General features: G+C 46.1%; 2 protein-coding genes across 3 annotated transcripts in view; one reads left to right on the forward strand and one right to left on the reverse strand.

Annotated features, from left to right (window-relative positions):
• LOC148152056 (uncharacterized) overlaps positions 1 to 20,704 on the reverse strand; it is a 288,374-nt gene that overhangs the window by 13,891 nt on the left and 253,779 nt on the right. Inside the window, exon 4 of one of the 2 annotated variants that reach the window (XM_088000338.1) lies at positions 503 to 578. The exons of the other annotated variant lie outside the window; for it this stretch is intronic. Within the exon in view, the coding sequence (XP_087856464.1) occupies positions 503 to 578 (76 nt within the window). The remainder of the gene's footprint in view (positions 1 to 502; positions 579 to 20,704) is intronic. 2 annotated transcript variants of the gene reach the window in all.
• The window catches only part of tmem154 (transmembrane protein 154), a 174,325-nt gene that overhangs the window by 10,950 nt on the left and 142,671 nt on the right, over positions 1 to 20,704 (forward strand). The window contains exon 2 of the mRNA XM_088000175.1: positions 3,161 to 3,235. Coding sequence (XP_087856301.1) covers positions 3,184 to 3,235 — 52 coding nt within the window. The 5' untranslated portion in view covers positions 3,161 to 3,183. The remainder of the gene's footprint in view (positions 1 to 3,160; positions 3,236 to 20,704) is intronic.

Raw genomic sequence — 20,704 nt, forward strand, 5'->3', positions numbered from 1 at the left:
ATCACAATCTTCTGTGGACAAACTATCTCCATCCAATACATCTCAACCATGAAGGTGACAGGAGACTGTGAAATGGGTGGAGAGATACCTACTCAAATGTTAGTATCCCAAACCTTCTCCTAGAATTCCAAACGAGAATATCCCATCGCAACAGAACCAAAAGCTATGGGTTAGCATTTTTTTAGTTCTGGCATCAGCACCATTTCCAGATTCTGACTTGTACTGGGTTGATGTGAAACACATACTGCAATTTTGTCTCCCAGTGTGAGAGAGTGTAGACAATTGATGAGGCAACATGTCTCCTCTTTTAGCTCGATTTCTGATTTCTCACCTCCCTTCACACAATTGGCTTCCCTCCCAAGATCCCTCCCATCTCCCTCTCCCTCCCCAGCTACTCCTTACAGCCCCTCAGACTGATCTCTCCAGACAAACCCCTCCCCGATATTGCTCCCTCTCTCCCTCTGTCTCCTCCAAACTCTGGCTGTGGCCTGGTACCACATACCTTCCCAGCTGGCAGACTTCCAGTCTCTCTAATAAAATCAGGAATTGCTGGAGAAACTTGGCAGGTCTGGCAGCATCTGTGGAGAGAAAGCAGAGTTAGTGTTTCAGGTCCAGTGACCCTTTTTCAGAACTGATGGTTGCCAGGAAAAGGTTGGTATGCATGCTGAAGACAGGGCTGAGTGAAGGAGTAAGCGATAAGTGGAGACAGAGCCCAGAGGGACAGAAAGGCAGTGAGGCGGGCGAACAGACCAATAATGGTAAGCCAGGGAGGAAAACGAGCTAGTAATGGGGACCATAAGTAAGTGGAAATGGGTTTGCTGAAAGCAGCCAATGTCATTAGAGGTAGTGGGTACAGGGGCAGGGCTGGGCACATGGGTAAAGGACACAAACTAAGGTGCTCAGGTTCTAACATTATTCAACTTAGTATTGAGTCCCGAAGTGTTGCAGGATCTCCAAGATGAAAATGAGATACTGGTCTTCCAGATTGCGCTGATCCTTGCTGGAGCACTGCAATAGATCTGAGACAGAAATGTTGCTCAGACAACACAGTGGGGTGCCTAAGAAAGCACTTGTGGAAGACAGAAGACATGAATTAGAATTGAAAAAGGGGATAGGATGTCATTGTGCCAGTTTATTTACAGATGTCAGCTCATCAACGTGACTAACCATTTGTGGCAACATGACCTCCAATTGTCTCAGCAGTTATCTGGGTAATTCTCCACTTTCCAACACCAATGCACAGGCACTCTGCAAATCCAGTGATTTCAAACGCCTCCTTTTAGTGGTCAGGACGGCTATGACAGGAGGGTCACCCTTAATTCTCCCTGAAGTTGTGTTGTCTTCAAATGCATGGAGAGAGAGCTGTGAGTCTGAGAAACATGTTGGTTTGAGAAGTCTGTGGAGGGTGACTGTGATGGATGAGTGTGATGTGTCAATAAGATTAGGGGAATTGTTCGAAGTGGACATTGGTTAAAAAGCCACAGCTTACAGGAAACCTTGTGGGAAAAATAAATTGTCTTTCTTCCAGCTTGAGGTGGTTTTTACTGCAGAGAAATGGGCCAACTCCTTCCATTTCTGGGATTTGATGGCTTCCGTCTTAAACATTCACACCCAGAGGTCGTTCAGTTCCTTGGGAGCCTGTCTTTTGGCAGGCAGTTGGACTTTGTTATAGACAACTCGTCAGCATAGAGCAGACCCATCAGAACACACCACTAACCAATTGGCTGAAGCTCCATTTATACATGCTGCCAGACTTCAGTTGTAACTAGATCTCCCCACCTGTTTGAACAAACAGCAGGATAAACAGGACTTACAATCAACGTCCAATAACTTACTTTTGAGGAGTACAGCAGTTCTTCACCAATCCTCAGTTCTTAAAATAATCCTTTTCCCATTTTAGTTCAAGATCAAAAATACAGAAAAATAAAAATATATGATCTATACAATATCCATTGCTTCCCCTATATCTGTAGTGCCAATTACCTCAACAAACAACCTCTAAAAGCATACTTTCTCTTTCATAGAGACATGTTTCGTCTGCCTAATCTTATTATCATTTCCTAAGTGTCCTACCACCATATCCTTAATATTGGATTCCAGCATTTTCCCACAGTTGAAGTCAGGCTAACAGGTCTGGGGTTCTCCCTCCTTACTAGAATAGTGGTGTTACCTTCCAATCCACTGGCATTTTGAAAGATCAAATAAAATGTCTTCATTCTCTCAGCAGTCACCCTTTTTTAACTACAGCTATCAGGTCCAGGTGATTGTCCCCTTTCAATTCTATTATTTTCCACAGTCACTTTTGTCCACAAATAGTAACTAACTTAAGTTTCTGACTCTCATTTGACCTTTCAATCTCCATTATTTCCTGTTTCTTTATGTTTCCATTGTTAAGGCAGGTACAACATATTTGTTTAACATCCCTACCATTTCCTTATTCCTCATTATAATTGCTACTGACTTAGTAGTGGCACAGTGCCACAGTGTTCAGCACTGCTGCCTCACAGCGCCAGGGACCCGGGTTCAATTCCAGCCTTCGGCTGTGTGGAGTTTGTACATCGTCCCTGTGACTGTATGATTTTCTCTCACAGTCCAAAGGTATGTACGTAAGGTGGATCGGTAATGCTACATTGTCCATAGTGTCCAGGGATATGCAGGTTAGATGGGTTACCCATGGTATAAACCCCATGTGGGGTTACAGGGGTCGGTCTGGGTGGGATACTTTTTGGAAGGTCATTGCAGACTCGATGGGCTGAATGGCCTTCTCTCTGCACTGTAGGGATTCAATGATTCTTAGATCCACAGGGACACACATTTGCTTTTGCTCATTTCTTCCTTTTTTTTGACATCATTTCAGAAGCTAATCATTTTCTGTTCTGGGAAATGAGAAGAGTGTTCAGGTTTGGCTGGGAGGATTTTCTTTGTAGTGACAGTAGAATGCAGCTTAATGTGCATTGAAATGAACACTGCTCAAGCTCTATGCTTTGTTGTTGAATGATGTGGGGGAGAGCAGCCAACTACATTGAACAGCTGTACAAGAAATTACAGCTCCACATCTCGCATCTCCCAAAGCAGAGAAAAATCTGTAGGTAATTCAAATTGAATGACAATATTCTGTGCCAGCTCAGAAACTAAAACCTCTCTTTTAAATCCTATACAGGGAAAGCACTGGGAGCCAACTTCATGGCACCATGGATGGGTCTGCTGCATAAGAGGGGAGCAAGAAGAATGACAGGTTGGTAGTGATAGAAGATTCATTCCTAAGGGGAACAGGTGGGCATTTCTGCAGCAATGACACAGACTGCAGCTGGATATGGTGCCTCCAGGTGCCACACTAAACAGCAGCAGGGTATCCTGAAGGAGGAAGATAAAAACGGACAGATTGTGCTACATCTTCGGTACCAACAGCAGATAGAAAAAGGGGCTGAGGTCCTGCAACCAGAATTCAGGGAGCCAGGAAGTAGACTTAAAAAAAAACAGGACCTCAAAGCTGGTAATCTCTGGGTTATTTATGGTACCACGTGCTAATGAGTACAGAATTAGGAGCTTAGTCCAGGTCAATGCCCAGCTGGAGAGATGTTGCAGGAAGGAGGGCTTTAGATTTCTGGAACATTGAGAGTGGGTTTGGGAGCAGTGGGACCTGTGTAAGATGGGGTGGGTTGCACTTGAACTGGAAAGGGACCAGCACCCTGGGGGACAGTTTACTACTGCTGTTGGGGAGGGTTTAAACTAACTTGTCTGAGGGGAGGGTGAATCCAGAGAGAAAGTTCAGCAGGGAGAGTTACAAGGTCAAAATAAAAGACAGTACATGAGTCAGGAAGGTATAGAAATTAAAGGTCAGTTAAGGCAGCGAGTTTGGCAAGGTTGGATGGTGTTCATATATCTAACTTTGGATAGAGTCTTACAAAGCAGATGGGTTAAGGGTGCAAATTAAAACATGAGAGTATGAATCAAATTGTTGGAAGTGTACGATAGGCACCCTAAAATACTGGGAGAAATAGGAGTGCATATACGTCAGAGAAGTGCAAAAAGAAAAAGGTGAGGGCGGGATTTCAACTTACCCAACATTAACTGGGATGGTCACAGTGTGAAGGGTTTAGAGAGAGCAGAATTTTTAACATGAATCCAAGAGAGATTTTTAAGCTTGTATTTTGGTAACATAGCCTGGCAAGTGGTTGAAGTATCAGAGGGGGAGCATTTTGTAGGCAGTGATTATATCTCCATTCAACTCGAGATTGTTATGGAGAAGGACAAGAGTGGGCCTAAAGTCAAAGTTCTAACCTGGGGGAAGGCTTAGTTTAACGATCAGGTATGGTTTGGCCAGAGTAGGCTGGCAGCAGATACTTTCAGGTATATTTGTTTGAGATCAGAGGGATACATTCAAATAGAAAATGTAGAGCGTACAGGACTGGCATGTTCCCTTAAAGAGAAAGGGTGAGACCGTCAAATCCTGTGAGATCCCAAGATATTGAGGGATATACAGCAATGAATTTCAAGAAAAGGGAGATTTATGGCAGATGCTTTTTTAAAATTCACTTGTAGACAAAGGCATTTCTGGCTGGCCAGAGACTGTCCTGGCCTATTACCCTCCCTCAACATCTTCATAGAACATAGAATTTAGAATATAGAAAAATACAGCGCAGTACAGGCCCTTCGGCCCTCGATGTTGCGCCGATCCAAGCCCACCTAACCTACACTAGCCCACTATCCTCCATATGCCTATCCAATGCCTGTTTAACTGCCCATAAAGAGGGAGAGTCCACCACTGCTACTGGCAGGGCATTCCATGAACTCACGACTCGCTGAGTAAAGAATCTACCCCTAACATCTGTCCTATACCTACCACCCCTTAATTTAAAGCTATGCTCCCTCGTAATAGCTGACTCCATACGTGGAAAAAGGTTCTCATGGTCAACCCTGTCTAAACCCCTAATCATCTTGTACACCTCTATCAAGTCACCCCTAAACCTTCTTTTCTCCAATGAAAACAGCCCCAAGTGCCTCAGCCTTTCCTCATACGATCTTCCTGCCATACCAGGCAACACCCTGGTAAACCTCCTCTGCACCCGTTCCAGTGCCTCCACATCCTTCCTATAGTATGGCGACCAAAACTGCACACAATACTCCAGATGCGGCCGCACCAGAGTCTTATACAACTGCAACATGATCTCAGGGCTCCGGAACTCAATTCCTCTACCAATAAAAGCCAGTACGCCATATGCCTTCTTCACCGCACTATTTACCTGGGTGGCAACTTTCAAAGATCTGTGTACATGGACACCAAGATCCCTCTGCTCATCCACACTACCAAGTATCCGACCATTAGCCCAGTACCCCATCTTCTTGTTACTCTTACCAAAGTGAATCACCTCACACTTAGCTACATTGAACTCCATTTGCCACCTTTCTGCCCAGCTCTGCAGCTTATCTATATCCCGCTGTAACCTGCCACATCCTTCCTCACTGTCAACAACTCCACCGACTTTCGTATCATCCGCAAACTTGCTCACCCAACCTTCTAGCCCCTCCTCCAGGTCATTTATAAAAATGACAAACAGCAATGGTCCCAAAACAGATCCTTGCGGAACACCACTAGTGACGGCACTCCAAGATGAACCTTTGCCATCAACTACTACCCTCTGTCTTCTTCCAGCCAGCCAACTCCTAATCCAAACCTCCAACTCACCCTCAATGCCATACCTCATTACTTTTTGCAGTAGTCTACCATGGGGAACCTTATCAAACGCCTTATTAAAATCCATATACACCACATCTACCGCTTTACCCTCGTCTACCTCCTTAGTCACCTTCTCAAAGAATTCAATAAGGTTTGTGAGGCACGACCTGCCCTTCACAAAACCATGCTGACTATCCTTGATCACATTATTCCTATCCAGATGTTCATAAATCCTATCCCTTACAATTCTCTCTAAGACTTTGCCCACAACAGAAGTGAGACTCACCGGCCTATAGTTACTAGGGTTATCCCTACTCCCCTTCTTGAACAAGGGAACCACATTTGCTATCCTCCAGTCTACTGGCACTATTCCTGTAGACAACGAGGACATAAAAATCAAGGCCAATGGCTCTGCAATCTCCTCCCTTGCTTCCCAGAGAATCCTAGGATAAATGCCATCAGGCCCAGGGGACTTATCTATTTTCACCCTTTCCAGAATTTCCAACACCTCTTCCCTACATACCTCAAAGCCATCCATTCTAATTAATTGTGACTCAATATTCACATCGGTAACAATGTCCTGTTCCTGAGTGAATACTGACGAAAAGTATTCATTCAGTGTCTCCCCAATCTCTTCAGCCTCCACACGCAACTTCCCACTACTATCCTTGACTGGACCTATTCCTACCCTAGTCATTCTTTTATTGCTGACATACCTATAGAAAGCCTTAGGGTTTTCCCTAATCCTACCAACTAAGGACTTTTCATGTTCCCTCCTTGCTGCTCTTAGCTCTCTCTTCAGGTCCTTCCTGGCTACCTTATAACTCTCAATCGCCCCAATTGAACCTTCACGCCTCATCTTTACATAGGCCGCCCTCTTCCATTTAACAAGGGATTCCAATTCCTTATTAAACGACGGCTCCCTCACACGACCCTTTCCTCCCTGCCTGACAGGTACATACTTTCAAGGACACTCAATAGTTGCTCCTTGAACAAGCTCCACATATCAATTGTGCCCATGCCTTGAAGCCTACTTTTCCAAGCCACGCATCCTAGATCGTGCCTCACCGCATCATAATTTCCCTGCCCCCAGCTATAACTCTTGCCCTGCAGTGCACACTTATTCCTCTCCATCACTAGAGTAAAAGTCACCGAATTGTGATCACTGTCCCCAAAGTGCTCACCTACCTCCAATTCTAACACCTGGCCTGGTTCGTTACCCAGAACCAAATCCAGTATGGCCTCACCTCTTGTTGGCCTGTCTCCAATACCTACAACATTAATGCCTACTCGCAGCTGTCCGAGGACTGAGTGACTCACTAAGCCATTTCAGACAGCATTTCAGAGTCAACCACATTGCTGTGGGTCTAGAGTCACATGTAGGTCAGACTAGGTGAGGATGGCAGATTTCCTTCCCTAAAGGACATGAGTGAGTAAGATGGGTTTCTCCCAACAATTGGCAATGGTTTCAGGGTCATCAGTAGATTTTTTAATTCCAGATTTGTTTTTATTAATAACTGAGTTCAAATTCCATTATCTGTCAGGGCAAGATTGATATCTGGGTCCCCAGAGTATTAGCTGAGTTTCTGAATTAATAATCTAGTGATAATACTATGAGCCCGACTGAAGACTCAAAATAGCAGAAGTCCTAGAGGATTAATGTACAAGAGATAAATTAGAAAGGACATGAAGGGGTAGTAGAAGGTGAAATAAAGGAAAATCTTCAATTGTTTACAAGTACATGAAGGATAACAAGTGGTAGTTTACATGCGGAGCCAGAGGACATAGGTAGGGTTCTAAATGAATACTGTGTGTCTGGTGTTCACTGGAGATGGAGACAATATGGATATCAAAATCAGGTAGAAGATGTGTAATACAATTAAAGAATACAGCAGAGACAGAGAGGAGGTTCTGAGTGGTGATGCAGACTGAAAAGCTGAGGAATCTCCAGGGTTGGATGAAATGTTTCCCGGGTTGTTGAGTGAGGCAAGGGAGGAACTAGCAAAAGTGCTGGCAATGATTTTCAATTACTTGCTGGATAGAGGAGATATGCTAGAGGACTGGTGGACAACCAATGTGTTACCATTATTCACAAAGGAAGGAAGAGAAGGAACAGAAAAATACAGGCCATTCAGTCTAACCTCAATGATGGAGAAACTATTAGAAGCAATTCTGAGGGATACAATTAGGCTACATTTGCAGGGATTAATCAAGAACAGTCACCATTGGTTTCAAATTGTGAGCTGAAACTTTATTGCTGGAACAGCACAGCAGGTCAGACAGCATCTAGGGAAAAGGAGATTCGATGTTTCGGGCACATGCCCTTCCTCAGGAATGAGCAGAGAGTGTTCAGCAGGAGAAGATAAAAGGTAGGGAGGAGGGACTTGGAGGAGGGGCGTTGGAAATGTGATAGGTGGAAAGAGGTCAAGGTGAGGGTGATAGGTCGGAGTAGGGTGGAGGCGGAGAGGTCAAGAAGAAGACTGCAGGTCAGGAAGGCGGTGCCGGGCTGGAGGGATTCGGCTGAGACAAGTTGGGGGGAGGGGGGATGAAGAAACTGGTGAAGTCCAAGTTCATCCCCTGCGGTTGGAGGGTTCCCAGTCGGAAGATAAGACGCTCCTCCTCCGACCGTCGCGTTGTTGTGGTTTGGCGGTGGATGAGTCCAATGACCTGCATATCCTCGGTGGAGTGGGAGGGGGAGTTGAAATGCTGTGCTACAGGGTGATTGGGTTGGTTCGTCCGGGTGGCCCAGAGGTGCTCTCTGAATCGCTCCGCAAGTAGGCGGCCTGTCTCCCCAATATAGAGGAGGCCACACCGGCTGCAGCGGATGCAGTAGATGATGTGGGTGGAGGTGCAGGTGAATCTGTGGCGGATATGGAAGTTTCCTTTGGGGCCTTGGAGAGAAGTGAGGGGGGAGGTGTGGGCGCAAGTGTTGCACCTCCTGCGGTTGCAAGGGAAGGTGCCGGGAGTGGTGGTTGGGTCGGTGGGGGGTGTGGATCTGACAAGGGAGTCGCGGAGGGAGTGGTCTCTGCGGAAAGCTGATAGGGGAGGGGAGGGAAATATATCCTTGGTGCTGGGGTCTGTTTGGAGGTGGCGGAAGTGACGGCGGATGATGCGCTGTACATGGAGATTGGTGGGGTGGTAGGTGAGGACCAGTGGGGTTCTGTCCTGGTGGCGGTTGGAGGGGCGGGGCTCAAGGGCGGAGGAGTGGGAAGTGGAGGAGATGCGGTGGAGGGCACCGTCGACCACGTCGGGGGGGAAATTGCGGTCCTTGAAGAAGGAGGCCATCTGGGTTGTACGTATTTTGAACTGGTCCTCCTGGGAGCAGATGCGGCGGAGACGAAGGAATTGTGAACCCATCCTTGCTTTTCTTTCAGCTTTGTTTGTTACATTCTCTGTCACCCGTCTCCCTTCCTCCAACCCCAGTGGGAATGTCTGTTCTTTCCAGCTTGACAGTCAGATGCGCCATTGCTCTGTCGTTCTCACATTCTGAACACTTAATCTGAACTATCAACATCCTTCCCTCACCAGCACTCCAACACCCCCGGCCTCCACCCCACTATAGCGAAAATGTTGCCCCTTCCACACTTCACTTCAGTTCTCGACTCAGAACATTAGCTTGCTTTCTCTCTGTGGATGCTGTCTGAGCAATTGTGATCTCCAACATTTTTTTGTTTTCAGTTCAGATTCCAGCATCAGCAGAAATTCACTCTTATATCATGGTTGCGTTAATGGGAGGGGATGTCCGACCAACTTGATTGGATTTTTCGGAGAGGTAACCTGGTGTGGCGATGAGGAGAATGCTTTTGATGTAGTCTGCCTGGACATCAGCAGGCCTTCTGATAAAGGTCTCCCATGGGACACTGATAACAAGGGGTAAGAACCCAGGAGATCCGAGGAAATTTGGCAAGTTGGATCCACAATTGGCTGACTGGGAAGAAGCAGAGGATGATGGTTGAGGTATGTTTATCCAAACTGGAAATGTGTGTCCTGTGGGGTCCCACACACATTGGGATTGAGGACCTTGCTGTTTCTGGCGTATATAAATGACTTGGACTTGATGGTAAGAGCGTTGTTCAGTAAGGAGGAACAGGTGAGCAGAGGTAGGGAGACCTCGTGGTATTATCCAGAGTTAAGAGTGTGGTGCTGAAAAAGCACAGCAGGTCAGGCAGCATCCGAGGAGCAGGAAAATCGACATTTCGGGCAAATGCCCTTCATCAGGAATGAGCTCATTAGGGCTTATGCCCGAAACATCGATTCTCCTGCTTCTCGGATGCTGCCTGTGTTTCTCCAGCAACCCACCCTCAATTCTGATTGCCAGCGCCTGCAGTCCTCACTTTCTCTTATCAATCCAGAGTCTCAGGTCATATCTGGGTTTCAGGTTCAATTCCTGCCATGGCAGACGGTGGAATTTGAATTCAATAAAAAATATCTAGAATGAAGAATCTACTGATGACCATGAAGCCATTGTTGATTATCAAACAGCCCATCTAGCTCACTAATGTCCTTCAGGGAATGAAACTGCCATCCTTACCTGATCTGACCTATTTGTGACTCCAAACCCACAGCTATGTGGTTGTCTCTCAACTGCCCCCTGAAGTCATCGAGCAAACCACCTACCATAGTTTGATTAGAGATAGTCAGCATGGCTTTGTAAGGGACAGATCATGTCTCTCAAAAGCCACACTGAATTCTTTGAAGATGTGATAAAACACATTGATGAAGGTTGTTATGGACTAGGCCAGACCACTCAAACATTCTTAAACAGACAGCCCAGACTGTAACTTTGCAATTTGTTTTGGTAAGTAGACAGTGAACATTACCCAGAGTAAGTTATCTAGGGTGACTACCAGGTTTTAAATACTTTTTTCTGTTTTACAAAATTACACAATGAAACATGAAGAACAGAATAAAGAACCCCTACAGAACTCAGTCTGTCCAAACTAGACTTCATTATGCTGCTCCAAATACACACAACAGTCCCAAGATGCAACCCCCCCCCTTAAACACAGTAAAAAAGAAACAAAGGCTGACAGGTCGAAGTTAGAAAGACAGAAGGAGAGAGAATCTAGCAGCCTGTTTCCACACAGCTCCACTGCTGAACTCCCTAACTAGGTCTGGACTGAACTGCTCAGCTCGGGAGCTGGCCACGCCCCCCTGCCTTATGCTGGTTACTTCTGAAAACATAAAGGCTTTGGCCTAAAGACTCATCTGTTTATGTATAAACAAAAAGGCCTTCCATCTCTGTACCAAACCCAGCCGTTTCAGAGCCCGGCCTGTATATGACCCCTCTGAAAAAAACATCAAGGACATAGTATCCTTGAGAGAAGGAACAGCTTTTAGGAAAAAGGACCAGCTTTGGGACAAGGTGGAGCAGTGGATGTGGTGTACATGGATTTCAGTAAGGCATTTGATAAGGTTCCCCAGAATAGGCTCATTCAGAAAGTAGATAGAGAGATAGAGGGAAATCTGGCTGTCTGAATACAGAATTGGCTGGCCCACAGAAGACAGAGGGTGGTATTAGATGGAAAGCATTCAGCCTGGAGCTCGGTGACCAGTGGTGTTCCACAGGGATCTGTTCTGGGACCTCTGTTCTTTGTGATTTTTATAAATGACTGAGATGAGGAAGTGGAAGAGTGGGTTAGTAAGTTTGCCGATGACACGAAGATTGGTGGAGTGCTGGATAGTGTTGACGGCTGTTGCAGGTTACAATGGGACATTGACAGGATGCAGAACTGGGCTGAGAAGTGGCAGATGGAGTTCAACCTGGAAAAGTGTGAAGTGATTCACTTTGGAAGGTCAAATTTGAATGCAGAATCCAGGGCTAAAAGCAGGAATCTTGGCAGGAACAGAGAGATCTTAGGGTCTATGTCCATAGATCCTTCAAAGTTGCCACCCAAGTTGATAGAGTTGTAAAGAAGGTGTATGGTGTATTGGCTTTCATTAGCGGGGGGATTGAGTTTAAGAGCAGCGAGGTTATACTACAGCTCTATAAAGCCCTGGTTAGACCACACTTGGAATATTTTGTTCAGTTCTAGTCGCCTCATTTTAGGAAGGATGTGGAAGCTTTAGAGGCGGTTCCAAGAAGATTTACCAGGATGCTGCCTGGTCTGGAGGGCATGTCTCATGAAGAAAGGTTAAGAGAGCTACGGCTTTTCTCATTGGAGCAAGGAAGGATGAGAGGTGACTTGAAAGAGGTGTAGAAGATGATATGAGAGATAGAGTGGATAGCCAGACATTCTTTCCCAGGTCAGAAGTGGCTATCACGAGGGGCCATAATTTTAAGGTGAATGGAGGAAGGTTTAGGGAAGATGTCAGGGGTAGGTTCTTTACACAAAAAGTGGTGGGTGGGTGGATTGCACTGCCAGTGGTGGTAGTAGAGTCAGATATATTAGGGACATTTAATCGACTCTTGGATAAGCACATGGAAGATAGTAAAATGAAGGGTATGTAGGTTAGTTTGATCTTAGAGAAGGATAAAAGGTCAGTACACCATCGAGGGCTGAAGGGCCTGCACTGTCCTGTACTGTTCTATGGTCTATGCTTTATGTTCTACGTTCTAATCACTCAGCTTATCAATCACTACAAAGTCTCAACAAAAAAATGAAACTGGACAAACTATCTGGTATTGACCTAGGCATGTTAAAGACAATGGCCGAAACAGTCCTGTTGACCCTGCAAAACCCTCCTTACTCACATCTGGGGGCTAGTGCCACAGTTGGGAGAGCTGTCTCACAGACTAGTCACACTGATGGAATCATACCTCACAGACCATGTCCCATACACCACCATCACCATCTCTGGGAATGTTCTGTTCCACAGGTAGGACAGACCCAGCAGTCTGGTATACAGACCCAGTAGTCTGGTATACAGATCCAGCAGTCTGGTATACAGACCCAGTAGTCTGGTATACAGATCCAGTAGTCTGGTATACAGATCCAGCAGTCTGGTCTACAGACCCAGCAGTATGGCCTACAGAACCAGCAGTCTGGTATACAGATCCAGCAGTCTGGTCTACAGATCCAGCAGTCTGGTATACAGACCCAGTAGTCTGGTCTACAGACCCAGCAGTCTGGTATACAGACCCAGTAGTCTGGTATACAGATCCAGCAGTCTGGTCTACAGACCCAGCAGACTGGTATACAGACCCAGCAGACTTGTATACAGATCCAGCAGTCTGGCCTACAGACCCAGCAGTCTGATTTACAGACCCAGCAGTCTGGTTTACGGACCCAGCAGTCTGGTCTACGGACCCAGCAGTCTGGTTTACAGACCCAGCAGTCTGGTTTACGGACCCAGCAGTCTGGTCTACGGACCCAGCAGTCTGGTTTATAGACCCAGCAGTCTAGTCTACAGACCCAGCAGTCTGGCCTACAGACCCAGCAGTCTGGTCTACAGACCCAGCAGTCTGGTCTACAGACCCAGCAGTCTGGCCTACAGACCCAGCAGTCTGGCCTACAGACCCAGCAGTCTGGCCTACAGACCCAGCAGTCTGGTATACAGACCCAACAGTCTGGTCTACAGAACCAGCAGTCTGGTATACAGATCCAGCAGTATGGCCTACAGAACCAGCAGTCTGGTATACAGACCCAGCAGTCTGGTCTACAGATCCAGCAGTCTGGTATACAGATCCAGCAGTATGGTCTACAGACCCAGCAGTCTGGTATACAGACCCAGAGTCTGGTCTACAGAACCAGCAGTCTGGTCTACAGAACCAGCAGTCTGGGCTACAGACCCAGCAGTCTGGTCTACAGATCCAGCAGTCTGGTCTACAGACCCAGCAGTATGGTCTACAGACCCAGCAGTCTGGTATACAGACCCAGCAGTCTGGTCTACAGACCCAGCAGTCTGGTCTACAGATCCAGCAGTCTGGTATACAGATCCAGCAGTCTGGTCTACAGAACCAGCAGACTGGTATACAGATCCAGCAGTCTGGTCTACAGACCCAGCAGTCTGGTATACAGACCCAGCAGTCTGGTCTACAGACCCAGCAGTCTGGTCTACAGATCCAGCAGTCTGGTATACAGATCCAGCAGTCTGGTCTACAGAACCAGCAGACTGGTATACAGATCCAGCAGTCTGGTCTACAGACCCAGCAGTCTGGTCTACAGACCCAGCAGTCTGGTCTACAGACCCAGCAGTCTGGTCTACAGATCCAGCAGTCTGGTATACAGACCCAGCAGTCTGGTCTACAGATCCAGCAGTCTGGTATACAGACCCAGCAGTCTGGTCTACAGACCCAGCAGTCTGGTCTACAGATCCAGCAGTCTGGTATACAGATCCAGCAGTCTGGTCTACAGACCCAGCAGTCTGGTATACAGACCCAGCAGTCTGGTCTACAGAACCAGCAGTCTGGTCTACAGACCCAGCAGTTTGGCCTACAGTTGGAATGGAGTTCCCCTGGGAGACCTCATCATTGACTCTGCCCTCCATGAAGTCTCTTGGTTTCAGGTTAACCATGAGCCAAAGAAACCTCCTGATTATTACCACATACTGCTCTCCCTTGGCTGATGATTTAGTGCTTCCCCATGTTGAACAACACTTGGAGGAAGCACTGAGGGTGCCAAGGGCACTAAAGGTCCTCTGGGTGGGGATTTCAATATCCAGGAGTGGCTCAACAGCAGCATGACTGATTGAGCTGATCAGGTCCTAAAGGGCAAAGCTGTGAGGCTGGGTCTGGGTCTGCACCGGGGGGTGAGGGAACCAACAAGAGGGAAAAACATACCTGACTTCATCCTTACCAATCTTCCCACCACAGAAACATCTGTCCATGACAGTATCAGTGCTGTGTGGCACTATCGCCATGCTAAATGGGACAGAATTCAAACCGATCTAGCAGCTCAAGACTGGGCATCGCTGAGGTGCTGTAAGCCATCAACAGCAGCAGAACTGTACTCCAGCACAATCTGTAACCTCATGGCCTGGTATATCCCCCAGTCCCATTCCCATCAAGCCAGGGGGTCAACCCTGTTTCAATGGAGAGGGCAGGAGGGTATGCCAGGAGCAGCATCAGGTCATAGAGTCATAGCGATGTACAGCATGGAAACAGACCCTTCAATCCAACCTGTCCATGCCGACCAGTTATCCCAACCCAATCTAGTCCCACCTGCCTGCACCCGGCCCATATTCCTCTAAACCCTTCCTATTCATATACCCATCCAGATGCCTCTTAAATGTTGCAATTGTACCAGCCTCCACCACATCCTCTGGCAGCTCATTCCATACACGTATCACCCTCTGCATGAAAAAGTTGTCCCTTAGGTCTCTTTTATATCTTTCCCCTCTCACCCTAAACCTACGCCCTCTAGTTCTGGACTCCCTGACCCCACGGAAAAGACTTTGCCTATTTACCCTATCCATGCCCCTCATAATTTTGTAAACCTCAATAAGGTCACCCCTCAGCCTTAGACGCTCCAGGGAAAACAGCCCCAGCCTGTTCAGTCTCTCCCTGTAGCTCAGATCCTCCAACCCTGGCAACATCCTTGTAAATCTTTTCTGAACCCTTTCAAGTTTCACAACATCTTTCCGATAGGAAGGAGACCAGAATTGCACGCAATATTCCAACAGTGGCCTAACCAATGTCCTGTACAGCGGCAACATGACCTCCCAACTCCTGTACTCAATACTCTGACCAATAAAGGAAAGCATACTAAACGTGTTCTTCACTATCCTATCTACCTGCGACTCCACTTTCAAGGAGCTATGAACCTGCATTCCAAGGTCTCTTTGTTCAGCAACACTCCCTAGGACCTTACCATTAAGTGTATGAGTCCTGCTAAGATTTGCTTTCCCAAAATGCAGCACCTCGCATTTATCTGAATTAAACTCCACCTGCCACTTCTCAGCCCATTGGCCCATCTGGTCCAGATCCTGTTGTAATCTGAGGTAACCCTCTTCGCTGTCCACTACACCTCCAATTGTGGTGTCATCTGCAAACTTACTAACCGTACCTCCTTATGCTCGCATCCAAATCATTTATGTAAATGACAAAAAGTAGAGGGCCCAGCACCAATCCTTGTGGCATTCCACTGGTCACAGGCCTCCAGTCTGAAAAACAACCCTCCACCACCACCCTCTGTCTTCTACCTTTGAGCCAGTTCTGTATCCAATGGCTAGTTCTCCCTGTATTCCATGAGATCTAACCTTGCTAATCAGTCTCCCATGGGGAACCTTGTCGAACACCTTACTGAAGTCCATGTAGATCACATCTACTGCTTTGTCCTCATCAATCCTCTTTGTTACTTCTTCAAAAAAACTCAATCAAGTTTGCAAGACATGATTTCCCACACACAAAGCCATGTTGACTATCCCGAATCATTCCTTGCCTTTCCAAATACTTGTACCTCCTGTCCCTCAGGATTCCCTCCAACAACTTGCCCACCACCGAGGTCAGGCTTACTGGCTTGTCTTTACTGCCCTTCTTAAACAGTGGCACCATGTTTGCCAACCTCCAGTCTTCCGGCACCTCACCCGTGACTATCGATGATACAAATATCTCAGCAAGTGGCCCAGCAATTACTTCTCTAGCTTCCCACAGAGTTCTCGGGTACACCTGATCAGGTCCTGGGGATTTATCCACTTTAAACCATTTCAAGACATCCAGCACTTCCTCCTCTGTAATCTGGACATTTTGCAAGATGTCACCATCTATTTCCCTACAGCCTATATCTTCCATATCCTTTTCCACAGTAAATACTGATGCAAAATATTCAATTAGTATCTCCCCCATTTTCTGTGGCTCCACACAAAGGCCGCCTTGCTGATCTTTGAGGGGCCCTATTCTCTCCCTAGTTACCCTTTTGTCCTTAATATATTTGTAAAAACCCTTTGGATTCTCCTTAATTCTATATGCCAAAGCTATCTCATGTCCTGTTTTGCCCTCCTGATTTCCCTCTTAAGTATACTCCTACTTCCTTTATACTCTTCTAAGGATTCACTCGATCTACCCTGTCTATACCTGACATATGCTTCCTTCTTTTTCTTAACCAAACCCTCCATTTCTTTAGTTATCCAGCATTCCCTATACCTACCAGCCTTTCCTTTCACCCAGACAGGTATATACTTTCTCTGGATTCTTGTTATCTCATTTCTGAAGGCTTCCCATTTTCCAGCCATCCCTTTACCTGCGAACATCTGCCTCCAATCAGCTTTTGAAAGTTCTTGCCTAATACCGTCAAAATTGGCCTTTCTCCAATTTAGACCTAAAAATGAGGTACAAGCCTAGTGAAGCTACTAAACAGGAATACTTGTGAGCCAAACGACATAAACAGCAAATGGGGACATTAATTTAATGTAAGGGACAGAAGGGAAAAATATGTTCACCCAGAAGGAGCTGGGGTTCTGGAATTTGCTGCCTGTAAGGGTGGTAGATGCAGAAACCCTCATAACATTCAAGAAATATTTCGGTGTGCACTTGTGATGCCAAGGCATACAAGGCTGTGGGCCAAGTGCTGGAAAATGGGATTAAAATCAGTCGGTGGTTCTTTTTGACCAGTGCAGACGTTTCGGCCAAAAGGTCTTTACCCGTGCTGTATACCTTTGTGACTCTATGACTCCACATGAAATAACATTTTCATCAGGGATTAGACATGGCAATATTAATGCAGGACTTTTTGGTTCAGTTACAGTGTTTCTTTTCAGTAGAGGTAGATGTTTGGTAAGCTGTTGTGGAAATGGGTGAGGTGGGAGTGTCGGGTTAACAGTGAGTTGGTATTGAGTTTATAAATGGTCCTAGAGATGATTCAGTGAAGAAAGGCTTTGAGTGGCCATGGGGGATGAATTGATGAGCATATGGTGGCATGAGGGACATGAAGGGTCATAGGGATGGGGAGATGGGCATTGGGTAGGCCTAGGCCCATATGAGAGTCCATGGGTTTGGGGGTGGGTCTGAGGGCAGAGGTTTGTGACGTTTCTCCACAGAGGTGGGTGTCCCACCACCGCATCACCCTTTATTTACACCAGGAGAGTCCTTGACACTGATCCAGCTCCCTCAGAGCCAGCTCTCAGAGTGAATCGAACCTCTGACACTCCTGTTTATATCTGTCAGCCAGAGCTCCCTGATTGGATCAGACTTACAGCCCCAATCAGGGAACTCCTATTCTATGAAGTCTACCTTGCTGACCTTGTTACAATCACTACAGTTTGTGTAAATGGTGTGTGAGCGATGAGGGCGTGCCATCTGTATTAGGAACATGGAGAGTGTGGGGATGTGAGCTAGGTGGATGGCTTATGTTTAAAATCTTTTTTTCAGTTTGAACACAGTGTCAGAGTCTGCCCAGCCCGCCTTGGGAAATGAACAGCTTTATCTTCCTGAGTTAGATGGCCAGACCACAATCCAGTGCTCACTCCCAGACCACATTCCCCAGACTGGAATCACAGGCCACCCCTTTCTCAATGTTGGGTTTGCAGCTTTGAGGTTTCTCCCACCTCTGTGCACCTGACTCAGCAATCAAACCTGGCGACTGAATTCAATCCAAGATAACCAATGGCCAGCTACAAACAGAGCCAATTTACTTTGTCTTCACAGAATTACTCATCTCACTTTTCATTCACAAGTAAACAGTCCAACTGCATTCAGTTTGCAGTTCCGCAACCGCCTTGTATTAGATTCTGTGTGAGAAAGGTCAGTCATTATATTGGATTTTTTTCCCTCCCAGACTTGATGGCTTGTGTCTTCCCTGAATGTTTTCGAACAGCCTCTGCTTTGTACCTGCATTGCAGGCAGGGGGGGGGGGGGGGGGGGCTGCTGCACATTCACAGCTGGTTTACTAAAATATCCTTCAAATCACAGCTCAAGGTAGTGATGCCGATTTTTATGGTGATCTTTGAAATCTGCCCAACTTTTCTGGCTTTGGAATGTCACAAACAACATTTAATGTAAGACAGTCCATATGCTGGCTGAGTGCTCACTCAATCCTGAAACATGCGCTTTTAATAAAAAATCTGAGTATCCTTCAGTTTGATCCTGGTCCATTCCAGTTGTTGTTCAAAAAGCCTTTTTTTAAAATGAAATGATAGGATCTTGGTGAAGGGTGGGGTGTGATGGGGTTCTTGTCCAGTGCTCCTGAGATAGTGAAGAGCGAGACTTACCATTTCTGCTCTTGTGAAAGCTTTGCACCTCTTGATCTGTGTCTCTGAGAGGGCAGAGGTGAGGAGTTCAAGGCTTCAGCTCCATAAAGAAATCATCAAAGGTGAAACATTTGTCCGCCTTGTACATAGATTCATCCAAACAAATCGCTTGGTGATTGTACACTCAGGGTGAAAGCTTATCAAGCTCTGAGCGACATGGGGTGTAGTGAGATGTGGGTAGAACTGGGCATGACTTTTGATGAGGCCCATCTCAACATCAAGGTCATCCTTCTATATTGGTACAGTGGCTCAGTGGTTAGCACTGCTGCCTGCCAGGTTCCCGCGTTCGATCCCAGCCTCGGGTGACTATCTGTGTGGAGTTTGCACATTCTCCCCCTGTCTGCGTGGGTTTCCTCCAGGTGCTCCGGTTTCCTCGCACAGTCCAAAGATGTGCAGGTTAGGGTGGATTGGCCATGCTAGGTGCATTAGGAAATGGGTCTGGGTGGGTTACTCTTTGGAGGGTCGGTGTGGACTGGTTGGGCCGAAGGGCCTGTTTCCATACTAAGGGAATCTAATCTTATTTGCTTTTTGCAAGCAGCCTGGTGAGAATCTCACGAGACAGCAGTGAGTTCCCATTTGATGATCATTATTACAAGTTAAACGGTGTGTTAATAGCCCAGCTCTACTGGATTGCTCGCCATGGGTTACAATCCCACTTGTTATGACATGGGGTAAACCTCTCTGCTAACTTAAACCCGACACACAGAGAAGCTCACCTCACACCACAATCTGTTAAATTTCAAGATGTAAAGAACTATACCAGAGGTCACTATTTAAAATAAAAATTGACAATTTTATTCTTTAAGTCCAAAGGGGAAATTCGACAACTATTGACAACTCCTTTCTCTTAAACCTATCTTTTACCTCCCCCTCTACAATGCTGGTCCGATAAACAAATCTTGATTAAGATTTACAAAAAAAAAGTTTCAAAACCAGCCAGCTTTGTCAATTCTCCTCTATAGATTCTCCTCTATAGATTCTCTACTATAAATTCTCCCTTATAGATTCTCCCTTATAGATTCTCCTCTATAGATTCTCCTCTATAGATTCTCCTTTACAGATTCTCCTCTATAGATTCTCCTCCATAGATTCTCCTCTATAGATTCTCTTCTACAGATTCTCCTCGATAGATTCTCCTCTATAGATTCTCCTCTACAGATTCTCCCTTATAGATTCTCCTCTATAGATTCTTCTCTATAGATTCTCCTTTACAGATTCTCCTTTACAGATTCTCCTCTATAGATTCTCCTCTATAGATTCTCCTCTATAGATTCTCCTCTATAGATTCTCCTTTACAGATTCTCCTCTGTATTCTTCTGGGTCTGCTTTTCTTTGGTCTTCTTCCTTACGGACAGGTAACTTTCAGAGAGCTGTTTGGCGAGCAGTCTGTTTTTGTTGGTGTTCTTTGCAGTTCTCCACATAACTGTTCAAAATGTCCAGTTATATACCCCAAAACATCAGTTCGTTTCATTGGTTTGATGGCATCAAAGCATTAAATTCAAATTCAATTGGATTTTGATATAATTTAAACTGATTGGCCAAATTTGAATTTGTTTTTGTTCCATGGCTACGCAGCTCCAGCTATTTGTTTCAACCAAGTGTTACATTTTTAATTTGTTCAGGACACTCTGTGATGTCAGTCCTTTCCAACTTCCTCTCCCTCTTAAAGGTACACTGCATCTTCATAACACACCAAGGTAGGTAAATTTGCCATAAAAACCAGAGCAGGTTGTTGGTTGAACTCACCACTTAGGGTATGTAGGACACTGTCACCAACATCGCAGGTCACTCTCTATATACACCCCATACACACAAACATCAATCACTGCCATAGACACCCCACACTCACAAACATCAATCTCTGTCATAGACACCCCACACTCACAAACATCAATCTCTGTC

This window comes from Chiloscyllium plagiosum, unplaced genomic scaffold (genome assembly GCF_037043375.1).
Source record: "Chiloscyllium plagiosum isolate Xiang-an unplaced genomic scaffold, Cpla_swu_hap1 HiC_scaffold_1, whole genome shotgun sequence".
In the NCBI taxonomy this organism is placed as follows: domain Eukaryota; kingdom Metazoa; phylum Chordata; class Chondrichthyes; order Orectolobiformes; family Hemiscylliidae; genus Chiloscyllium; species Chiloscyllium plagiosum.